Raw genomic sequence first — 26,062 nt, forward strand, 5'->3', positions numbered from 1 at the left:
GCTAGCTCAATCTAGTTGTAACTAAAATATTCACCAGCACATAGATTAGCATTAGATTACCTGTACATGTCTTCTCTCTGTAGTTTGTGGGGGGGAGCGGGGAGGGTCTTTATGACAGCTGACATAAAATTCTACTTAAGGGACTAACCTAGGTCGCCAAAGGAGCTTTAACCTGAAAAAAATGTTAGCTAGTTAACTAGTCAGCAGGCTCATTTAGCAAAGCAACTAATGTTAATGTTAACATGCAACTACTAGCCATTTCTAATTCTAGCTTCTACTAGATGCTTTAGCTAGTGTTTTACAACAGGACAATCAGCTGACCAGATACTATGGTTAGCTAGCTAACATAGTTAACAGAAACAAATAGAACAGAAATTAACCATATCTACTGAATTCTGTTGAGTTTAGAAATGCTTACAGCCAGTGTTGCTCAAGAGCTGAGGACCTCCAGCTACCAGAGGGTGTTTCACGTCGCAACTCCCCATTTCCACCCCCCATTTCGCCCGGGGCGGTGCCTTACATGTTACATCACACTGAGTGACCACAAATTAACAATCATTTGACTAAAAATACATAAAAAACTTAAGAGTACTAAAGTTTTTGATTTCCGTAGTATTTACCACTAGTCAGAGCAATGCGAATGTGGTCATATATTGAACTGAATGTAGTGCCGATATGTACCGTTCTCTCTTGTATGCAGATAATGTCGAGCCAAACTCCATTCAAAAATCAAGCTATTTCATGTGGCCTGGCTTATACCTTAAAGTCCCACTGAAACGGAAGTTAGAGCGTCTTTAGCTTCTGTACTGTGACGTATTTCCCAGTGAAACGGAATATTTGAGCGGTGTACAGTTACAAGAGGGATTTAAATCAAATCCTTCGCATTTGATTGGACCGCTAAACAGTGGGCGGGGCTTAGAGTTTAGCGCGATACGGAGCTACAGAGAGAAACAGCTACAGAGGACTGTTGGCTTCACACACACGTCCCTCACCTGTTGTTAGATCAGGAGGAGGACAAGGTAGAGATGAATGAATTAGACCTCAGCGACATTGTTTTGGAAATGAAAACAAAGTTTTTGCCCACTGATATCCAAACACACATCTCTTCCTATCTCTCTCCATATTGCTCTGTCAGCTACGACCCAGAAACGGTGAAGTGCGGATTTATATGTCCGGTGTGGCTAGCTAGAGGTTGAAGAATGATTGATGGGTGGATGTCATGATATTATTGGTTGAAATTGGTTGGTTCATGCTTACATAAGCACACGGCATATTTTGTTTTACAAGAAGAAAACATGATTGGATTTTGATATAAGAATACAAAGAAATTGAAAATTTTTTTTGGCATATATTGTTAAATAGGTGCACAATATGACCGGGGATGTGATCTAAAAGCGTTAAAAATGCATTTTTCATTTCATCTCGACTTTAAGGCCTTTTTACAAATCCTTAGGAGCCACTTTTCAATTTGGCATTCATCCAATCCACCAAGCAGCTCGTATTTCAATAAAATCTCAACTTTTAGAAGTGGTTTACACTGCTCGCTACCAGCCTCCTATCGTGCATTTTGGTTGGAAGACGATTGTGGGGATAACAGGTGACCCAATTTCCAAATCTTAAATTTAATTGCAGTACTGTAACTGCTTGGTGGATTATATGTACGCCGCATTGTAGAGGGGTTTCTAAAGAGTTAGTCTACGGAGGTAGTCTGTTTTTGAGTTAGCCTTACCTGTGTGACAGGGAAAGAGTGTTTCACGCTCATATTGCACAGGTTTCGATTTTTTTTTACATTGAAAACTCAAAAGGAATTCCTATTGTTTATAGTTAACCATTATATAAATACTTGATTTTCCATATAGCAGTTGTTTATGTTCCAGGAAACATAATTTGATCAATGGGATCAATTTGAACAAGTTGTGTGGGCTTGTGAAGTACGCACTTTGCATGTACCAGCACATTCTACAAAAACACGCCCCCTTTGACGCAGTCCAGGCAAAATGGCGTGAAAATAGGGAGTCCCGTGTTACGTCACCTCACGGCCCTCTATGGGTGGTATGTGATAAATCTGACATAAGCTCATCTATTTGCTAAGAAAAAGTCTAATTTAGGTTTAGTTGAAAAATCTCAACTAGCTATTCCTCAAAGCCATCCAGAAGCAGCATGAGCTGCATGTTCCCCAGCTGTCCACACACACTCTCTCTCTCTCTCTCACACACACACACACACACACACACACACACACACACACAGAGCCAGCTGAGCACATAAAGCAGGTGCTTGAGTGTGAGTACATGTCTGTGTGTGTGGAGTGAGCATGTGTGTGAAAAGAGGCAAAAAAGTAAGCTAGTGAGGGAATAAGAGAGAGACATCTTCCTATAGAAAAGATCTCACATCAGTGGTATTGATAGTGAGAGTTTCTCAAAATTAAACCACATTTCCCATAAAACCCATTGCTTCTCTGACACTGAAAGCTTTAGCTCCATTTGCTCTGAAAGAACAGCGCCCTCTTCCTGTTTTGTGCCATAAAGCAACCCAGCAGATTTCCCGCCAAATCCGACGCGGTGGCACATGCTGTAAAATGCTAGTCTCAAAATTAATGTGGTAATGATTTATTGATGTTAAAATGCCACATGTAGCACCTTTGAGGGTAAACAGGGGTCAGTAAGGGTTGTGGGTCAGCAAGATGACTTAGGATGAATAAATTGCCCTCTGCAACAAATTGTTTTAGCATGACTGAATCAAGGGATTGCCCGTTGTAACAAGAGGAGCAAACTTTTGTGTTATGTTTTTAGACATATTTTTGTATTATATTAGATTATATTATTTATTTATTTATTTTATTTTAACTTATTATTCATTTCTTTGATATTTGTTGCTCTGTTCCTTTTTATTCACCAGACTGGATCTTCATTGTTATTGAGCAAATCAATTCAGCTATTGGAAAGAAAAGAGATTAGAGAAGTGGGCTTGTGATTGGAAGGCCTGTGTGCAAGCTGGATCGGTTGGGAAAATGTGGGTGGGGAAAGTGAATGAGCAACAGTACTGTACTGGGCAGCTCCCAGTGGCCACCAGTAGAAGACGGTGGTTGTACTGGGCAGCCCCTATGTGTGGAACTGGATATAGGAAGCAGGGTGTTGCTGGAGAAGAGCATGGAGCTCAGTTGACTGGATCAATAAAGGTGAAAAAAAAAACAGCAGGAGAGACGGACTTCAAACCTTTCAAAGCTGACACATACCGATACCTGGGCAGTGTCCGGGCATGCCTTGACTGGTTGTGTTTAGAGGTGATGTAAGCCCAAGAATGACAGGAAGGAAAGAAGGAAAGAGACACAGGCAGAAAATCAGGAGAGAGGAACCGAAAAAGGTTGTGTAACGGGGGGGGGGGGGGGGAGCAATTCTCAAAACTTTTCCTGTAAACCTATGAAGGTCATCGCACACAGAAAATAGTCACAGCACCTCCCCCCCCCCCCAACCCCCCAACACACACACACACACACACACACACACACACATAAACACACCACGCCCTCCCCTCATACAAATTACTGGTTTCACACGCACTTGCAAGTAAACACACCCACACTCGCGCGCGCACACACACACACACACATACACAAGGGCTTCTCGGTAAACAATGAAGCACACAGACTGAATGGGAAGGGTAGAGTCCACACTAAACAGGCACGTGGGTCTGGAATTATGCCTCCACCTAACAGGCCAATGGGAACCCGTCATGAAACTTGCCACTTGCCAGCGCTGACACACAAAGACACAAACAGCTGAACAAACAGTACACAAGCACATATGCCGAAACCGAATGTAATTGCCTCAAATAGCGGCATTATTCCACAGAGGGGTACGGATATTGTTGGGTTTCCACCTGTGAACGCTGCGGAAACAAGTTCTCCAGCAGCACTCCTGTCAAACAGGAAACAAGGAAACACCTGATAAAAACAGCCTGCTGAAGACAAAAAAAAAGCCTTTCCTGAAGTCCGTATAACATAGGCTACATACTGTAAGAGCACACAGATAGATATCAAAAGCTGGTACGTTACCATGCGGTTGACAGGATGTGCTCAGCATGGGAGCTCCTGCTCTCATAATCCAGGCAATGTTACGAAATATTCGGCGAGCGCAGCAAACTGCTGGGAAACACACTGGGAGAGAGCTTACGACTCTTCCTAGCTCTGTTATCACACTCCTCCCTCCTTCTAGCACTTCCCTCCCCCTTTCTAAGCAAGGCTTTCCAGATAGCCAGCCAGCCAGGCGGTCTGTCTTCCTGGCATGCCAACATGGTGCATCAGCAACTGGTGGCGTCCGACCGTAGGACGTCTCTGCCTCCTAAACTCCCTCTGGGTAGACATGAGGCTGTAAAACCCCTTCGAGCCCTGTGCAATCGGTTTTCCTCAAATCAAAGCTAGCTGGTTGGCCCTGACACAACTTGACAAAGCACGTTTGGCAACTCTGAACTCAATGCTGGGCCACTGGCTATTTACCACAGAGCAGTAAAATGCTAGTAGTACAAATAGTATTAGAAGTAGCAGCGGGAATGTATTTATTATTATTTGTTCCGTTCGCTGCATTCAAAAACAAATTCAAAAGTGGAAGCACACAAGTGAATGATCAGTTATCACATTTATTCAGAAGCCAGTACATAGAAGATATTGAATAAGTTGAATTGGAATCCATATACTTGAGACCGAGTTTCTTGATTGCGAGGATTCTTTCTGTGTATCGGCCAGCGCGTTCAAATCATAATAACAGCGAGCATAATGGTAAGATAAGCATGGCAGCAGCTAATGCAGTTGCCCTCTTTACATTTCCTGAAGACAGCAGCTATACAAACCACATGTCTAATCAGTGTTGCACTCCACCCTACTTCACAAGAAATCCTCCACTTCCTGTGCATGCCTGCCTTCTTTTTTTTCCACAGTACCATTTTCCTGCACTGTCCAAAGCACGCCATATAAGACTAAGATGGTGAGGAGAAGGCAAGGGGAGAGAGGACAGAGAAAAGAGAGAGAGCAGGGGGTGGAGGGGGGGGGCATGTCTCCCACTAGTTGACAGGAAACAGGGGTTTTGCTGAGCGGCCTTTTCTTTAAACCAAGCCCCTTCCTTAAGGCTGGCTTGCTACTCCGACTGACCTGAGATTGCAGCAGTGCTGATTCATTCATAGAACAATACTGAGTCAGTGTGAAATCCCCAGCATTAGATTCCACATTCCTAATGCTGAGGTATTCCAGCAGGGTATCAGTAATACAGGAAGATGTCTGTTTTGTATTTGTAAGCGACTAAATATCACAGAAGAAAAGTGGATTTTACATTAATAGAAATGTGGACTTTTCAGATAGTCAGAAGACACCAGTGTCATCTTTAAGATTAAGCTAGGGACAATCACCAAGCTTGCATTCATTTGACTTGCTTAAAGGAAATGTTTGGCGACTTGTAGGACCCACAGAGAATATTCGCTCTAGAGTCAGCTGTCAGTTGAAACAGCGAGCTCTGTTGCCTCTTGCTGCTAACAATGAGTCCAAACAGGGTTTGTCAGGTCAGATTGTAAACAGTAGAGTTTGGTAGAAGCCAATCCACTGAGCGGAAATGCGGTGCTGCTGCTTTCCAGGCTGTGAATAGAAATATGTCAGTTGGTCTCCATATCATTTTCACAGACTGGCTTTGATATTTTGACAAACCCCGTTTGGACTGGAGCCAATATTCTCTGTGGGTCCAAGTACTACAGGTATGTAAGAAACACATTATGGTTATATATAGGTCCAAAATCATTGTGTTTCATCATCATTTAGTGGTAATCTGCAAGATTCTTGTTTTTCTCGATTTTGGCAACACCTTTGGTGATAAGCGGTCATTGTTTTGATGTTTTATAATCAATACAGGTACTGGCCTAACATACTGTAATAATAAAGACACTCAATGTAAACTGCGGCTTCTTCTATTTCTTCTACCTTCTTCTATTTATTCCAAACAAACTGCTGTTGATGCTTCCATAAAAATAAAACGCATCACTTCCTGTGCAGCAAAGGATTTTTCCCGGGAAAGAGGAACCCCCCCACAGGTGTTTAGAACAGCAAATGTGAAATTACACTATTATGTTACATTAATAAGCAATAGAAAATATCAAAATGGACATGCATTTATGTGGAAAAATTTGCAGATTATTACTTCATGCTGAGTAAAAACACTAATCAGCTTCTTGCTACCACTGATTATCACAACAGCCATATATCTAAATGCCTACCATGTATTTAAATGTAGGGATTTACATGGCTGCAAGACACATTGTGCAGGCGCTAAGAGTCACACCCTTTCATGCTTGTGCCTCATCTGAAAAAGGAGGAGCCTCATTAGAAGCCATTAAGCAAAAAGATCGGCCTACAGCTGCCAACTCACGTGCGCCTCTGACTTGTCTCTGCCTCTTCATGTATTTTACTAAACTGCTATACTGAGTTTGGGCGACAACAACTAAGTGCCTAACTAGTGTGTGTGTGTGTGTGTGTGTGTGTGTGTGTGTGTGTGTGTGTGATGGGGGATACAAGGCATTTGGTTTGTATATGCTCATATTCCCTCACACACACTCGCATACACACACAGTTACTCACACACATTTATAGTGGCTGACAAATGTGCCCTGCTCAGAGGTGGTCAACAGAAACTGTCAGCAACCACTGCCACTTATTATAGTGTGTTTCAGTGGCCAAAGCATTCCTGTAGTGTGACTCACAGTGTGGATGGAGCCACGGTTATGACCATTGTTGCTGGCCAGGACTCTCTCAGGAAGAAAGGACTGCTAGGGACCGAGTGAGACGAAACACACAAAATCCACTCAGTCCAAAAAAAAGCATATCAACATGTTAACTCTCTCAACTAATCAATGCTTTGGGCAGTGATCATCGTTAAATCAGAATTTCATTCAATCGCTAACACTTTTGATAAGCGTGATATTCAATGGCTTAGTCTGGCGCTGCCCTACAGGATTCGCATGTCAAAACTGAACAATACTGTGGTGCATTTTACTAACGCCTCAAAAATAAGCTGACTATACTTGACAAAGCAAAGTAAACAGTGAGTAACATGAAACAAAGATTGCATTACATTCTTGGATATGTAAAGAAAACAGCTCTACTGCGAAGGGGACTGCATGGTTTTGCACAAAATGTTACTTCCAAATTTGTAACCAACCATTTATGCAGCTGCATATACCTCATGATCTACACCTGTAGCCAAAATAGGTTTTCAGTCATATAAAATAAATTAGACATAACCAATGAAAAGTGCTGTCTCATACTACTAGATGAAACGATGACTCATGTTATATAACTTTGTCCTACCTCAGGGTCCTGAACAAAACCATATGTGTTGGTCTTCAGGAGTTCGGTACTCCCATGCGGTGTGTACGTCAGCCTGTGTGTCTCCTCCTCTCTGCTGGTCTGTCTATGCGTTTCTCAGCCCACCTGTCGCTTCCCCAATTGCGACCAAAAGCAGAGTAGGTAACACCAGTCACACTGCAGCGTAGGTCCGATCCCGTCTACTGTGTCAGTGTGTGTGTACTATTGCTCGCAAAGCCCTGTTGAGTCTGCTGAGGTCTGTGTGTACTCTTGCTCTGCCAAGTGTGCAAGTGCGTGCGCGCATATGTGTAGATCAGACTACATGTGTAGATGTGTGTGTGTGTGTGTGTGTGTGTGGTATGTGCAGAGGCTGGTTTGGGTGTGTATAAATAGCATGCTGGGCAGGGACAGAGAGAGAGGAGGCTTGCAGAGCAGCTGACTCAACACATTCTAGTTTGGGTGAGTGCTCATCACATAGAGCAATATGGCTTGAGTGGAGGGGGAGAGCTATTCAAAACACTGGTGCACTCTAACCAACCAATAGCCCACGTACCCACCGGCCTGATCTGTCTTTTTATTCACTTTCACAGCCTCTGATCCTTCCAACCGGACCCTTATAACAGTGATGCATTCACATCACATGGGAAAGAAGGTAGATATAAGCTTCCTACATGAAAATACTCTTTCAGATGGTAAATACTAATAGAAAATACTGTTCACCTCAGCTTTCACATGGTAAATACTATGGTAAATGTAACGTCTTGACGGCTTCATTCAAAATTGCACTCGTGAACACTTTCAAGTAATTGTTTTGAATCATCTAACCGCCATATTCCCATATGGTGTGAATGCAGCAAAAGGTTTACTTTTTACCATCCCCTCTTTCCTACACCGTCCTTTGTTTTTTCTTTCCCTCCTCCTCCCACACTGCTTCTCTGTCTCTTTCCCATGAACTTTGTTCTTGCCACTATCCATCCTTAAATCACTTTATCCCTCTCTTCATCTCTCCAAACAAGTCTTTCTCACACACCTCTCTGTTTCTATGCTGATCGTCTTCATTTAAATCCCTTATGTTTGTAAATAGGTTTGGTTAAAACCAGTTTGACTGGTCTGTAACAGATGGTAATCAGAGGCCCAGGGCATATACACAATAACACATAAATAGTAATGTGGAATAATTTAGCAATTTTTGATTACTTGCCAGTTTGTGGTTGGAAATGATACTATATACTACGACTTGGGTCTTTAGCACAGCAAAACTGTAGTTTGGAGAATAAAGAGTAAAAAGGTAATAACGGATATTAATTTAGATATAACCATTTTGCTCCAGACCAGCACTAACATATTCAATTAGCCACTACGCCATAGTGTTTAGTCATTGTGAGCCATGCTTAGACCATGATGCTTTAGTACTCGGCATGGGAAAAGCCAGCGGCTCACCTAAATTGGCAACGCTCCCCACATTTGGACCATTTTCCACTGGTCACGGCAGAACAAGCTGTCTCCATGATAACAAAAAAACAAAAGCTGAAATCTACCCTTTTTTGCCTGTGCAAGTCCTGACAAAATACTGACAAAAAATGTTAGTGACTAGTGCCAACTACAAGGGCGGAGACCTGAGTGAGCATAGCTTTACAAGCCTGTTTTGGGCTTTTAACTTTGAAGTTAAGTGCTATGAAACTGTCAGTCATGAGACTGGCTGTGACTGCACCACCGATGGAGAATGCTGTAGGTGTATAGGCCTAGTCGTAAAGGTACAAATGACAAAGAGAGTGACAGAGTGGCAGGTATAAACAAGAGTGAGACAGAAAGAGTGAAGAGCAAATGTTTTCACTGCGGACTGACTGTTCAGTACTCTTATCCAAGTACAACCTATGGTGGCAAACCATATTTCAAATCGGGATCTGACAAAACAGAGCAGTGGTGTCAAATGTATTGAATAGAATATAGATATCTGAAATCCTCAGAAATAGTATTTAATTTGCCAGTGAACTGGCAAATTAAATATAATGGTCATGTTAGTATTGTATGACACTGAATGTGGTTCTGCTTTCCACGACAAGAGTTATGTAAAAATGTAAGCTAATATATCCGGTGTGCTGAAAAATGTAAATGACAAGAACCTTGTAGCATTGTGTAACCTCATAAGATGTTGGTTTTGCAAAATAAGTCAACCTAATATATACAGCAAAATAGATGGATCTGCTGCAGCTGAACCCCACCTTCTTTCTATCTCTGATAACCCCATCTCTGAGGGGTGAGGAGAGAGCTGAGGAGGTTCTACTCAGGCAAGGCAGTAGGACCAAAGGTGTCAACCATCGGTGCCAATCACATGTGCCAACCAGTCCTCCAGCACCTGTTCAGCATGTCACTTTGGCTGCAAAGGGTGTCACGATTGTGTCGTCCTGTATAGCAGTGGTTCTCAACCAAGAGTCTGCAGGTTTTCATTCGAACCAATCACTACAGCAGCTGATTTCACAGATCAGTTTCTCCTCTCTTGCTGAAGGTGTACAAATCAGTGAAATCAGCTGCTGTAGTGTTTGGTTAGAATGAAAACTTGCATAGTCTTGGGCCTCCATGGCTCATAGTTGAGAACCACTGCTGTATAGACCCAGTGCCTAAAGAATGCGTGCCCCTAATGACAAATGATTACAGACCTGTGGCACTAACATAACACATCATGAAGACATTGGACAGGCTGGTGCTGAATCATCTTAGAGGGTACCACCGGTAAGCCAAAGTTCGTGGACCTCTATGGATATGTGTCCAATATGGTGGTGAGCATTGGGGCTCCCAGGGTGCTGTAGGGCCTGGACACTTCTTCAAAAAGCACATCAAAAGTACACCTGCCATTCTTTCCATCTGGATATGCCTAACATATTGATGACAGATGGAAACACATTTGTTGAATAAATAATGACATAGGCTTGGCACGACCGGTTCGATTTCATTGTACAACAGTTCAAAAGTGGCTTTGAACATCCTGAAATGTTGTCTGTAACATATCTGTCCACCACAACCTCCCAGAAATGTCATACATGTTGTTTCTAACATGTCTAAGTCTCCATCAGGGTTGTATGACCATTAGTTGGTAAATTAGAATATTGCCAAGTGCATTTCTTTGTTTTCGCCTTCAGATAAAGTATCAAATATGACCAACATTAGCTGACACTACAAACAGACATAACAATAACATTGTGCCTAATACTAATCAGTTCTTGAAATCTTCTTGAAGTCTTTCCATTTTATTTTTTGCAACATTTCACAAGTTTGCTTAAAATTCAGTTGGATGGAAACTCAGCTACTGTCTCCTTCACCCAGCACTGTTTGTCAGATCTCAGATGACTGCTCTATTTAAAGCTTCAGTTGCCAATGAGACAAATATGCAAAAGTGGTTCAGCTGGATCTTAAACTGCTGAAGAAATAAAATACCACCCATTGTTCTCCTGACTTAATCCAAATTATTGGTAGCAAGTTGTGTGAGAACGTGTGAGCAAAACACTTCATTGCAAATTCATGGTCCCTGAACTTTCATGTTAAATTAATTGCCTGAAATAATACCAATTTTAAGCAATATTATTTTCACAATGATTTAAATTTAAAAACAAATGTATTGAAAATGTAAACTGTGCCTCTGCATGTATTCCAGAATGCTCTATAGTCCAACTTTACAGTTGGAATATTTTTTGGTACATACATAATCAAGGAAATCCCAACTATTACACAAAATTATATAAAGTATATTTTTGTATTTTTTTTATATTTGGCATTATTTGGGAGTGAGATGGAAGATGATACACCTCAAAGCAAATAATTTTGCCTCCAAACGAGTTACTCAATGTCATCATCTCTTGCACAACAAAGTGGACTTCATGACTTTCTTCCAAGTGTTCACAATTATCTCATTACAATCTCAATTACCTTAATTTGCTTTGTTGCAGAAGAATCGTTACTTCTTACCTGTGGCACATACTGTGTATACAACCGTATATTAGACATCTGAGAACACACGGATGAGATTTCTGCGATACTGTGCAATGTTTTTCACGTAAGCTCAAAGAAGACAAACATAAATGTGCAGATTTTTTTTGATTCCATGTAATTAATCACTCCCTTGCTCGTTCTCCTTTCTACAAGTTCTCAAATCTTTGGACACAGACACCTTGCAAGAAGACAAACACATTCTGATGTCGTTATCGCAGATTTGAGAAGCTGTAATCGTTGAATTTTAATAAAATGTACTCAAGAGCAAAATTACATGTGTAAAAATATGCTACATGTTTGGAAACATAATGGCATGTATTCAAAAACAATTCTGCAAATTTGTGAATTTCTTCTTTGGTTTGAGTTCAAATCTCTTCTACGTGTTTTGAGTCTGATTTACCTCCATACACAATGAATTGTGTGCAAACCCTTAAAAACACAGACAGACAAACAAACCCCCCCACACACACACACCTGTATGAAATGTGGTCTGAGGTTCACTGTGCGGAGCCAGTCTTCCAGTCTAGGGAATCCAGCCAGAGTCTCAGTCCTCTCCCTCTCTGGCACCCGGTGCTTCAACTGCAGCTGCTTACAGATGTATTTGGTCAGCTTCTCCTGTAGGTGGAGACAACACACAGATACCACATACTGATTCACTGTCAGAGAGAAGGTCAGCCAGCCTGGAGAAACACTACCAAAATATCCCACTCAAACAGAAGTACTTTTACTTTGCTGAAATTTGACATGAACATTTTTGTACATACTGAATGTATGCTGTAACTTCACAAATTGTTTTTCTCCAATTTGTTATGTATGCATGTCCATATTTACATTGATATTTTGATATTGATATTGATATTTTCTCACACTGCACATATTTCAGTCATTTATACTCTAATATTGTACATATTTTTATTCATTTTTCTTTGCCTCAACAATAACTCTACTTTGCTGTATTCTTGTTTGTATTCTAATTTTCTTTGCTGTATCCTCTTAATATTTTCTACAACAATGACACAATTTCCCCACAGGGAACATTAAAGTTTCATCTTATCTTGTACCTAAAAAGAAGTACATTTATTAAAATTAATCTACCCAAGTAAAAAAGTATCCCATTTAAAATGTACTTAGAGTAAAGTCTAGGCCTACTGAATCACTTCAATAAAAAACAGACAATTGTGGCATTTGAGGATAGACAGTTCAACAGTATCAGTGGTAAGGTAAGGTGATACTGTACATGTTACTATGTTGAGTGTTGTAAAAATTAGATTTTGAAAGTCATGTCATTATTCCATCTGTGATTAAAAAAAACAACAAAAAAAACTGAAAATGTCCATGCCCATTATTCAATAACACTACTACACAGATGTTTCTTTCACTATCAGCTATCCAACTAGCTAGCAAGGCTAGCGAACTGAGGCCAGCTAAACAAAAACCAGGCTAAAACAAACCGATAATACTGAAGCTGGGTGGATGTTAACTAAGCTATCGATAAATTGAATGTTCCAGCTAATTAAGTTAATGTCTCCTCTTCATGCGTGAGCAGGTTTGACGCAGGTGTAATTTACAACTGTCCAGTTTCTAATAATGCAATAATGCTAATGGAGAGACTACAAAATTTGAACTCTGTAATGGATGGGATTTTAAATTGAGCAAAACACGATAATTCAGTCAAAATATATATCAACGTATATAAAAAATAAAAAAAATTCAACGTAAAAGTAAAATTACTGACTTCAAAAAAGTACAAGTACACAAAAAGCTACTCAATTACAGTAACCAGAGTAATTGTAATCCATTACTTCCAACCTTGCAAACTTCATCACAGTTTACAGCACACAAAAACAATTACTACCAATCATGGCTGTTGTTTGAGCAGTATCCACTTAATAAAATGAAGTAAAAGTTCTATTGTTGTGAAAATGTAACCTTAACTGTGAATTGTCACACCTTTAGCTGGCAGTTTTCACACAATTCCCACAATCATCTTCTCATATTAAGACAGAAATACCCTGACTACTCTGGTCAGCATTTGAGGGGAAATCCCTTAATGTATACTACTGGAAATGCATATCTAAAGGTCACAATGTACGACTTTCTTGGTCACAATTTTCAATTCTACCTGACCTGAATTATGGTTGATATTTATACTTTTACAGTGCGTTGTGAAATCATTGAGCTAGCTAACTGTAGCTTTAAAAACTACAAATGCACCATGAGACTGGACAAATAAGTGCTAAATTACATAATGTTGAATATTAAAAACATAATATTCCCATTTCTATAGTTCTTGATGAAGCCCATGTCTTCTTCATTTAGCCTCTGGCTAATTAATTTCTATCTGCATGAGCAGACCTGGGACAATCTGAAGTCTGTATCTGAATTACCAACAACCAGGTGTGAAAACTATTTCCAAACTGGTTTCATTTTCTTGCTATATCAACCATAAACGTTAAGTATTGTATGTAAAACAATGGTGAGAAGTGAGACTTGACTCAGTGTGAGGAAATCCCCCTGACTGGTGGTCCACACCACAGGTCTACACCAGAGAACGTTCAACAGTAAGTTAAAATAAATGTTGAGTTGAAATAAATGTTGAAGTAAATGTCAAGTGACTTTAAGGGCTTGTTTTTAAAATTCTCTCAGTAAAAACCGAAAAGGATATGGGTTTCTGCAGATTGATACTGATAAGTCTACAGATTGAAGCTGCTGATACCTGATGCCTTGATATCTTTACATTTGACCATTTTCATTTTCATGCCCTGAAAAATTAAGATTCAGTGTTTCCCCAATAATTCTATTCTTGTCTGTATGAAAAAGCCTCTGAAAAAGTATTTAGACCATAATGGAACGCTAAAACTTTCCATTGAAAGTCATACTAATGAAATTGAGGCTGAGGTTGAGGCAGGGGGCGGGGTCAAAAATCTGTGATCTGGTTGGAATTTTTATGTTTGGCTACTGGTACACCATTAAGTAGGCACTAAAAATACACCGTTTCCCAGGAAGTAAATGGCCCAAATTTTTTGGCACTGTTAAATAGGTGTATGTTACAATATGGAGAATTAGCTAACAAGGAGAAAGAGTCATTTTTAATTTTATTGTGACTTTAAAGTCCTACTTGATCAATAATACACACCATTCCCATAGTGTTGACCTTTGCTGATTGGAACATCACAGGCACACAGCAGTAGAGAACAGCCTCCTAATGTATGAAACCATGACAAAGTAGGAACTCCCAGCAGGACACAGAGCGAGGAAAGGTTTTCCCCAGCCAGGATCCTGAATGAGCAAATATGCCTCTCAGACTGACCATATTAGCTGAGAACTACAGCTTAAAACACATGCAAACATGTTAAAATACACACACATCACCAACACACCAACACAAGTTTTCTTGAGTAAAGTTTTATCAACATTCGGCTCTCCTCCTATCCACATCTCAGCAGAACAATCTGTGATATAGTAGTAAATAAAAAGGAGGGTAAACTATGACCTATGATTATCATAAGGCAAACAACCCCCAGTTAAAACAAAAATCAACTTTCAGGAAAGCATTAATTTCTGCTTTTTTCCCCTTAAAAGATCCTATCGTCAAATTAAGTTAATTTAGTTTGATACTACCTGGTATGATGTGTACTGTGAATTTACGCCCTAAAGATTTATGTCAGCCTAAATAGATGGTAAACTCTATTCTGCAAATAGAGTTTAAACTCTATTCCGGTGAGTTTGCGCTCCACTACATCCCTGAGAACAACAAACTGAAAAACCCTCCCTGCTTCACCTTCTACGTCACTCCCAGATAGACGCGTCAGCCTCATCTCTGGCTCGGTTTTATCAGCTCTCCCCTTCCAGCTGACAGGCTGTTCTATAAATAGTCTTCATTACATCCAGAGGAACACCGAGACGCTTTTCTCACCGGGGCGTCAGCCTCACCGTCGCTGCTATGGCAACTGACGCCATGGAAACCCTGTGATGACATCAGGGGTTTGCTACATGATGGGGTCACGCTAAGACAGACAGCTCCAAACTGTTCACTTTTCACCAGTGCTTGCCAAGCTTTTACACAACAGACCAGTGGACCTGTGTGGTTTTCTGCACAGCAGCAAATGCTGGCTAAATGTTTGTCATGACAGACAGCTGAAATTGAGGGAAAATTACAGTTTACAAAGAAGGGCCAGCCATATTTAGAGTCACAGTGAATCAAATTATATCTTATAGCTGCTATATGGGACAGATATAAAGTCTCACCAATGCACTCAGTTAGGGCACAAGAAAAATCTGAATGCTGAATTTGAGTGGCTCCCCCGTTTATTACTTTACTTTCAAACACATCCAAAAAAGGTGCTTCAAGGGAAAAGCAAAAAGCTACACCGTAAACCCTACCACAAGCTTTCATCTATTTTGACCAAAAATGGCTACTGGCTGCTGGCTGGAGATGCATGCAAAGTTTACGTCTCTATCTTCAATTCTTGACGGTCCTATTAAGGTCCCAGCGCGCCTATCCTATGTGGAGCACATTAAAATTTCAACAGCACTATCTATGTGGGAAAGCTGCAGCAGGAGGCAGCGTGCCTGCGTCCCAAGTGTCCCTCCCTTATCTGAAAATGGCCTTAGGTGAGTTGATGCACTCTGCTGCTTATGGGCCCTTGGATGAAAAAAGGAGGGTGTTAGTTTGCACTACACACGGCCTGGGCTCATACCGTAGTGGCGTGCCCGCAGTTACTCAATGTCTATCGCTGTCTGCATCTCCCTCGGCTCTGTTACATGAGGACTACAAGAGGACTGCAAGAGGACGGGGGGGGGGGGGGGGGGGCAGACAGCAGGTATCTGTAACAGTGCCCACCTGGTTTGCTTAAGTGTGCATACTGTGTAGTGGTATTATGTGTTGTGTGACAGCAGCTCGAAGGAAGGTCTTTTCTTCCGTTTCATCTAGAGAGAAAATGGTGGCAGTTGCCAGACCCGGTAGCTGCTTTAAGATTACACAATTGTCACTCAGTAAGCACGCATGACAAACACATACACAGCATAGTACACCACAAAAGGATAAGGCTTGGCTACAGCATTTCAATGTACAATAAATGGATAAAAACATGGCAATGGTGCACTTTGAGAGGGTAATCAATCTCATGCAGTGTCATGCCTATAGAGTAGGATCACAGGTGAAAAAGGATCAAATATCCTAACTGTTCATCAGTGGGCCAGTGGCAAGGTTATTATTGTAAAGAGACATAAAGACGAAAGCTAGGAGTTAAAAAACATTGTCATAAACTGAAAGAAATTTGAAAAAAGACTAAAACTGAACTAAAATTATCTTGTCTACTTACTTCTACTTTACATTTACGTCTACTACTTCTACTAACGAATTAAAATCAAAATATATGTGAAGTGTTTTTAGCTTTCATTTCTGTTTTATGTTAACTTTTGGTAGAGAATTTTTGGCTATTTTTACTGAACGCTAAAAGAATTTATGATTTTTTATTTGCACTACAAAATACCTGTTCTGAACTTCTGTCATTATACTTTAGTCTTGAGAAAAGAAGATCCCGCACACTGCTCTTGCTCAGCATCACAATTTATTGATCATACTAACGTTTCGGTCCCTCTGGACCTTCGTCAAGAGTATTTTAAACAATTCTTACAACAATGATCTTAAATAGATAATGCTCCGCCCATTCTGTGTGCACAGGTGTGGGACAATTATTCTCCTGTGGGAGTGTCTCTCAATAATTGACAGTGACATATGTACAATCTGTCGAAATATAGTCCACACATAAGAAAAAGAAAAGAAAAACAGGAACAAGTGAGACACCACGTCACATACTTATGTCTATTTACAAAAATATTTACAGAAATTGCATATCTAATGAATGAAAACATCGGCCTTGCAGCTGTCATAAGTCATTCAAAATTGTGCAATCATATGAAATACTTGTATCTTGAGTGCACCATAAATAGGTCTATTTGATCCCAAAGCTCCTTAGAGCATGACATGCCATGGAATCTCATCGTTCAATCCTTTGGGGGATAAAGTTTGCAAATTAAATATCCAGTATACTTCTCTTCTATTAAGAATTTCGTCAATGTTACCACCTCTCTCTGGCAGAGTCACCTTTTCCATGCCCTGGAACCTGAATGATGAGATGTCATGTTTGAAGTCATTGAAATGTACTGCTGATGGGTAATCTCTATCATTCCTCCTTATGGAGCTCTTGTGTTCACTTATTCTCTGTTTTAATGAACGTGATGTCTTACCAACATAGGCTGACCCACAAGGACATTTGATCATATAAATTACATGAGAAGTGGAACATGTGATGACATCATTGATAAAATACTTTTTCCCAGTATGAGGATGAGAAAAGTAGTTACATTTGACCATATTATTACATTGAGCACATCCTCTGCATTTGTAGCACCCATTTGGAAGAGGTTTTAACAAGGCCTATGTACTCTTTTTCACTGATTTTACATTAGCATGTACAAGGCTATCTCTGAGATTACGTCCTCTTCGATAGACTATTTGTGGTGGTTCTTTCAAATCCATGGATATTGCTGGGTCTGATGAGAATATGTGCCAATGTTTTTTAATAATAGAACCCAGTCTATGGCAGTTGGGGGTATAGGTTGTACTAAACATGATGGAGTATTTCTTTTTCTGTGGGGGATTCTTTTGTAACAATTCATTTCTTGATTTCTGCAAAGCCATATGATAGGCTTCCTCCACACAATCACATGGATAACCCCGTTCTAAAAACCTTTGTTTCATATCTACCGATTTGTCAATAAAATCCTCTGTGGTATGACAAATTCGTCTGAGTCTGAAGAACTGACTTCTTGGTAGACCTCGTTTTAGGGGTGTGGGGTGATAGCTATTGGCAAGCAGTAAGGTGTTTCGATCTGTATCTTTTCTGTATAGAGTAGTGCATAGTGTACCAGACTTCTTCTCAACCCACATGTCCAGGAAATGAACTCTATCCAAAGCATATTCTATAGTGAACTTTAAATTGGGATCTTTTTCATTGAGAAGTCTTGTAAACTCTTGTAATTCATCCGTTTCCCCCTCAAACAGACAAAAGATGTCATCAATGTATCGATACCATTTGAATATTTTATCAACAAATATTCATTCAGTCATACTTTGAAAAATACCACTCCTACCAAAAATACTAAAACTACAACTGAAATTAAATAAAAACTAAACATTTGTAAAATAAAAAATAAAATAAAAACTAAACTAAAACTACCAAACCCACACTGAAAGCTAACTAAATCAAAACTGAAATTGAAATGAAAATTGAAAACTATACAAAAATAAAAACTAATCCAAACTGTAACAACCCTGGTCAGTGGGTATACATTATGCATGTGAATGGATGGCCAGTGACACTAAAAGCTAAAATTAATTCATACAAAATGAAGACTATGGAATGCAACACCAGACACAGCAGAGAAAATACAAAAAGACTTCTGCATCTCAGGCAAATTGGTAGAAAATATAGAACAGAGGATACATATGGAGTATTATTTGCATATCAAATAGGAAAGGCTTTCGGAACAAACTGAAAAACAAGACATTTGACCAACAGTTTTAGCAGCTATGCCAAAGGGAAAAATCACTGTTGAGATAGATTAGATTAGATTAGATTAGATTAGATTAGATATTCTTTATTGTCCACAAGGGAAATTCTACTGCTGCATTTTTCTTAAACATGACTGGAACTTCAATCACAGTTGACATCTATTGCAGACTTTGCAGGGCGCTATGACGCTTATGAAAATAACTAGGCTACAACGCACCAAGGTAAGCACAATTATAGTCAGTGTGGGTTAATTTGGATGAAAAAGGAGGGGGTGTGTGGTGTTATTTGTCAGAACAGTAAAAACAAAAGCCACAAAAAAGGTCAAAAAGGGGAGGAGAAAACAAATGATACACAGGGACCAATGGAGGGAGAGAGAAATGAAAGGAGAGAAAGCAAGAGACCAAGCGGTTGAGAAACCACATGGGGCTTTCCTGATGCTATCATCGACATTTTCTTGAGGCTGCCTTCTTTCTTCAACAGCCTCAACGACTAATACAGCAGAAAGAAATGCCAAACTAACGTTGACTTCACTAGTTTTCTTAATTTGCAAACTGTACTGAATCTCTGCAGAATTTGGAACTTCATAGAGATTAGTTTTAATTTGACATCTACACTACACCTTAACTACCCTGACATGGTATCAACATGGCATCAGCGCTGAAGTAATACAGAAACCAAAGTGTACCAACAATCACATCCTATTAATTGTTACTGATTAGTTTAGGCATATAAACACATAAAGCTAAATGATTACAATGCAACAAGATAAAGCTTGAGAATTTTGGCTTCTTAGCAATATGGCCTACTCTTTATCCAAGTCATCTTAATGTGATACTAATTTCCATAAAATACCTCCAATCTCCTGAAATCCACAATTACAAGATTGGCAGATACCTGATGGTGGCGCTATAACTGACACTATAAAAATGTCATCTTTGAAAGTCCCACATCAAAAGTCCAATTGACTTGATTTGTCAATTGGAGTCCACCATATTGGATTTTTGGCTATATTGCATTTTTTTCCAGTTTTTCCCCTAAGGCTTTTTGACCAATTAAAACTACATTTGGTACATGTGCAGAAGGGACAGAAGGGAGGAAATACACAAATGATTTATAAATGGGGCCATTTGGATAAACAATATCACCACCAGTAACCAATGGACTTAACAAAGGGTGTCGCCTAATACATAATTGGCCATAACTATCAACCCTTTTTCCAAACATCACCAAACTTGCTAAGTTTAGTAGAGGGACTGAACCATGTCTTAAAAAGTATTTTAAAATTGGCTCCTATAGGCCACAAAGGCCAATAATGCATATCTCCTATTGAGATTTGGTGTATTTGTCAAAATATGGAGCTTGGTTGGGATTGGAATTAGTGGGCGTGGCCTATGCACATTGGGTGTGGCCTATCACATAATAGCTTATAACTCAAGGTAGGTTTGCACAGTCACCATGAAACTTTGTGTACATGGTAGGCAAATGCCTCCCAACAAATACTACCCCAATAAGCCAGTTGGGGGCACTGTACTTAAGGTTGAATTTTAAAACTTTGAAAGGCCGTAATTCCTAAATCCGATTGACACGAATCTCGGTACACATTTCCAGCTGTCCTTGCTCAACAAGTTAGCCTCAAGGAAAGCCAAAGTCTGCCCATTGAATTTTTTGCTAATTAGTATTTTTTGAAAAAGTTTCATTGTTCCGCATTCTTCTAATGTGTTAATATGTTATAAGACCCCAACGTTAGCTCCCAGAATTCCACAATGTTCTTGGTTTTCTTGAAAAGGTAAGTTAGAATTTTTCAGCATTTGATTGTTTGAATTAGTATGTACTGTAGTATGTAATGTACCAAATTTCATGTAATTTGGCCAAAAGGGGGCGCTGTAGTGACATTTCAAATTTTAAAAGGCCACATCTCAAACAAAATAAGTCTGACACCAAACCTGGTAGCCAGATCCAGTAATCCTTGCTTTACAAATATGCATCTTGGACCACCCAAGTCCGCCAAATTGATTTGGTTTTGGTTGGTGATGTGGGCGTGGCCTATGATGGCATATATCTTATATTGGGCTTAAATGTCATTAGGGTTTGAACCCTGGAAATGCTGTTTTTTGGATACCTGTTGCTATACTTTTGGGAGCTCGCAAGTCCATGTTTCGTTGTACCTGTACTGTACTGTTCATTGTACAATGACAAAATTGAATTGAATTGAACTGAATTGAATTGAACAGAACACATGCCGTGGGTCTGTACAGGATCTGTGCTTGTTAATAAACCCGGCATAGTGCCTCTGAACTTGAATGGATAGAACGGTCCTTCTGTTTGTCATGGTAATTTGGCTAGAACAGCATAAAATGCTGATTATGGTATTTTAAGGGTTAATTGCTATGGTGACAAATCTGGGAATTAAGGCTGTAAAGTGTGTCACACTCGTTTGAGAACTGCACAGATGTATCTGCTGCACGAGCGCTTAGCAAATGCTCAAAACTCAACTGAAAGCTGCTATTTGTGCCAAAGTTAATGTAGCATTATCAAAGATTGTGCTTCTCTTGCTAGCTCTTCTCATCAAAATCAGTATATTAGCAAACCAAGCTGATAAGCATCATCATCAAACAGGTAGGTTACCTTTAACTTGATATAGCCCCTTAAATGCTATAAACTAACGTAGCTTAGCCTACCTTTAGTGGAGAAGAAAAGTTAGCATTTGCTAACTTCAAACAGCTAATGGATATCAATTGAAACCAGATAACTATAACCACTTCTACTCACTGTGCAGAGACAACTCAAATTAAAAAACACAGCAGCAGCTTGTAAAAGACCACCAGCTAGTGGTGGCATGAGTGACAACTTAATTCAGCTGCAATGCCAGATTTCCACTGCTTTGGTCCTTGCTGCAAAACTTCTCGCCTCAGCGACTCAGAGTGTCTTATTCTCCTTCTCCTCCATGCTGGGTTTCTTGTGAACCCCAAAGGCCGTTTCTATAACATTATACATGTACACCCTATACGCACTTGTACTATCATTTACACGGCAACAGCTCCACAGTCCATCACACACAGGGTATGAATGAAACAACTTGCGATCCTCATATTCAGACTCTGCCAGGTAGAGTCTGACAACAAGATGATGGTTTCACTGCTGGAAAGACAAATGAAGCAATAGAGCATTCCCTTTGGTTTAAGAAATAGCAGGTGGCCTAGCTGATCATGGAGTGTGTAATGTATTATTCACTTTCTCTTATAGGTCATTATAGGCTATGTGCAGACCCTCCCGTGATCAGCATTTCTCCATCTCTATGAGTCAACATTGATATCTTGTAGTAAACCTTGTAACAAAAGCCAAACGTCTGAAATTGGACATGAAACCCGTTCAAGAGAAATCATTACCATGAGTTTTACACGTTTAGCGACTCTTAGGCCAAGCACAAAACTCGTGTCTCAGTCAACCACATGCCAGATCATTACTTATGCCTTCTGAGGATGATAAACACAAGACTCAACTGACTGTGTATGGTGAAATGGCTAATGATGCTCTCTTAGTTCCCCCTCTCACCTGACTCACAGGCACATGGTAATATGGCTGTCTTCAAACTCATAATAATATTAACTCTGGTGCATTCTCATATAGGGTTCAACCTATATGGTTTTTTGGAGGCCAATACCAATATTTTTAGACTAAGTATTCAATGTTTCCTCGAGAACTGTATCCTTCTCAGGGTGGCAAAGCCTCTGAAACAGCATTTAGACCATCATGGGACTTTCCAGTGAAACTAGGGATATCTCAAGCCAATATCAAAGACCGGAACCATCAGACCTGATCATGGCGTATTTTGATTGATCGTATTGGCTATACATGACGCCCTATCAAATCCTGATCCATATATTTAGTTAATTTCTCCCCCTCTGCTCCATTTACACCAATTGTCGTAAGAAATGCCAAAACAGTTACGGCACTTATAGCAGTGAGGCGCATGGTATGGAAGGAGGCGAGTCGCACCATCCATGTCTACAGTTTGCCCTGATACAGGACCCTTTGGTCGTATTGGTCGTTGTCTCTCTCAAAGGGTCCTGTCCTGCTCCATTAAGAATTATCCCTATAAAACTCAGGTCGATAACGAAAAAACGATGTCGACTTTCACTTAACCAAACAGATATACGTAATTCTTCACTGGCACGCGCTACATCTCCTATGCACAAATAAACTTTAAAACGTAGCTAAAGACAAGTATACCCAAAATCTCCATTGCAACGAAATTGAAAATGGCCGACTGACGTCTCAATTTCTTCGTTGGTACTGTGCTTCTGAGTGGTGCCACTTCGCCTAATATGCTTCTTAAATCGCTCATTTCAATTGATGAAATATGGTCATAAACCACGCGAGGCAATACTAATTAATTTTAAAGCGTCTTCTTGTTCTAATGATTTAATTATTTCGAATGAGCGCATCCACCACACAAATTTGTTCCAGTCCACCTTTTGACCACCGGTTGCAGCAGTGAGCGTATTGCTCGGAAGCACAGTGCCAGCAAAGAAGTTGAGACGTCTGATTTTGGGTGTACTTGTCTTTAAAGTTTATTTGAAAAACATTTTTTTTGAGAAAGCAGCCCAACAGGCAGCAACAGAGCTGCTTTCGAAGTTAGTGTAATGGAAAGGTATTTATTAATTTATTAAAGACAAAAGAAATGCAGCCAAACTGTGAGCTATTTATTCTTGATGCTGTTGTTAAACTGAGTATTATGTTTATCTTTCCTCACACAGACTGACACGTTTGGTTTTACAGATTTTGGATTGATCGGAGTGATGCTTGTACAACGTAGCAATTGTTTAAAAAAAAATGAATGACTCGGATTGGAGACAAAAAACGCTGATCGGGACATCCATAATACATCCATCCACTGAAACACAGACTAAGACTAAGCTCTTTGAGGCAGGTTGGACCCCCCCACCTATCAATAACATTTCAATGGCAAGGAAACATTATTGCCTTTAAATGAAGAAGTAATTTACAAAAAACATTAAATGAATAAATAAAATATGTAAAGAAAACAAATTTTCATTGCAGGTTGTCCAGACTGTTTTATATCACAGGTGCACAACATGACTGGCTGATATCTGATATTTAGTAAAAGGCCAGTATTGGCCCCATATATATCAGTCTAGCCCTCCTCTCAAAGCCAGGCCATGTAAACACAGGCCTGGATGTAGAAACTTGACTCCCTTTCCACTGCTTTCAGCTCTGACCAGGCAACAGACAGCCTTATTGTGGGATGGAGAGGAGAGCGACAGGTAAACAAGGCAGGAGGTCTGTCAAAAAGCTCTTGGCCTTTTGTGGATCATCCAGTGTACACAACTCCCTCGCCTCCTCCATCGGTAACAGGAGCCGCAGCACACCAACCTAGTTCTTCCTGGTCATCTCCTCCTCCCACCGTCTCTCGCTCTATGTTGCACGTCACTTTCTTGCTTAACAGGCCACGCTGAGAATGCGTGGGAGGGAATGACATCTAAATTTAGACTCTTGCCACAGAGATGTACACAACAAGAGCTCTGTGCGCTTCCCAGCCCCTGGGGGAGAAGGCAGCAATAGCCACTCCTCAGCAGACCACAGAGATTGTTGTGATGCTTCAAATGCATCAACTCCATGCCAAAGAGACAGCAAATGAGCTGAAGAGGAGAGCTGTCCATTTAACCGATCCATAACATCAATGAAAACGGCAATGAAAATATGAGACAAAAATTATGGCACATGATGAATATGATAAAAAAGCATATTACACTAACCTTTAATTCATTGTTGTAAAGAGTTATAACCTAAACTAAATTGCCTTCCATGAAGGTAATTTCTTGAGTTAAAGAGACTATAAGAGGGTTTGAACAATGTGTGGACTTCTGAAAAGAACACAACCTGCTGCATGAGTAATTAATCATGCTGCCTCACAACTAACCAATGACATGTCTCATGCATAGATGACAAGTTCAATTTGTCATAATCCCTAAATAGCTATGAGTCAAATTAATTTTATATCCATTATCTGCTTTGCCAGGAGGTCTGAAGTTTTTTAAGAGGCACATGAAAACTATTGTCAAGCTATTCCAATTTTGCCATGTTTAAAAAAAAACACAATTTCTGATATTCAGCATAGGTGTATCTGTCTGATAATCCAGGAAGTCTGGCACGAAGAGTGTGAAAGCATCTAAATACACACACACTGCCTTACAAAAGGTAAGTAGCAGTAGCCTAGCTAAACTACTTTTGATTTGTTTTAAAGGCTAACGGATAACAATGATTAAGATTCATAGAAACGAAAGCTGGACCATTAAGTGTAACTAACTAAACTGCGTGCTGTTCGCTCTTGTATGGAGAGAAAGTCACGCCAAACTCTATTAAAAAACCTGACAATTTAATGCCGCCTTGCTTATTGGCAAATGTACCCGCCTTGAAAAACACGATTAAGATCTTTACCAGAATACATTAGGGTCTTCTGGTAAATTCGGCATACATCCAATACACCAACAAGCACTTTATTGCAATAAAATCCCAATTTTTAGACTTGGTTCACACAGCTGCTTACTGCCGCCCACCACGGCGTATTTTGGTGGAAAAAGAGTGTGTGGCAAACCAATTCTAAAAGTTGAGATTTTATTGAAATAAGTGCTGCACGTTGGATCTGATTCATGCCGAATTGATGAATCGCTCCTACTGAGTTGTAAAAGATCGTATGTCATGTTCTATCAGGTGCTGATAAGCAAGAAATCATTTAACTGACAGATTTCTGGATTCGATTTGGCAACTCCGTGAAAGACAACAGCGCGTATCGGAGCTAAGGCACCGGGAGTATGAGTCGGTTTACCTCTAAAGTGCGGATCTCCTGCTGGGTGAGGTCGTTGGATGCGGCGCATTTGGTCCTGAGACCCTGCAGGCTGGAGATGGAGATGTCGATCATGTTCTGGATGAGCTGACATTGCTGCAGAGCCTCCTCAGCTTCTTCTCTGTTGTCTTCTCTGATTTGGACCATCCTGCCTCCTCTGTCTAGCTCTCTATCCATTCCTCGACATTGGCGCGGCTTGTATTGCAAAACAGCTACCAGAAGACCGGGCAATTATTTCTACAGAATGTGTGTCGGCGTTTTAACAGAGTGCATGGTTTGCAACAAGCCCCAAGT

The 26,062-nt window shown here is 40.1% G+C and overlaps 1 protein-coding gene across 3 annotated transcripts in view; it reads right to left on the minus strand.

The window, feature by feature from the left end:
* The window catches only part of LOC139916543 (kinase suppressor of Ras 1-like), a 57,152-nt gene extending 31,090 nt beyond the window's left edge, over window positions 1–26,062 (minus strand). Inside the window, exons 1-2 of one of the 3 annotated variants that reach the window (XM_078284081.1) lie at window positions 25,751–26,062; window positions 11,798–11,938 (exon numbers count right to left, since the gene is read on the minus strand). In XM_078284081.1, coding sequence (XP_078140207.1) covers window positions 11,798–11,938; window positions 25,751–25,945 — 336 coding nt within the window. In that variant the 5' untranslated portion in view covers window positions 25,946–26,062. Of the gene's footprint in view, window positions 1–4,054; window positions 4,156–7,342; window positions 7,506–11,797; window positions 11,939–25,750 lie in introns of those variants that run through there. The other 2 variants (XM_078284083.1, XM_078284082.1) reach the window with 2 other exon arrangements.

This window comes from Centroberyx gerrardi, chromosome 6, assembly GCF_048128805.1.
Source record: "Centroberyx gerrardi isolate f3 chromosome 6, fCenGer3.hap1.cur.20231027, whole genome shotgun sequence".
NCBI lineage: Eukaryota > Metazoa > Chordata > Actinopteri > Beryciformes > Berycidae > Centroberyx > Centroberyx gerrardi.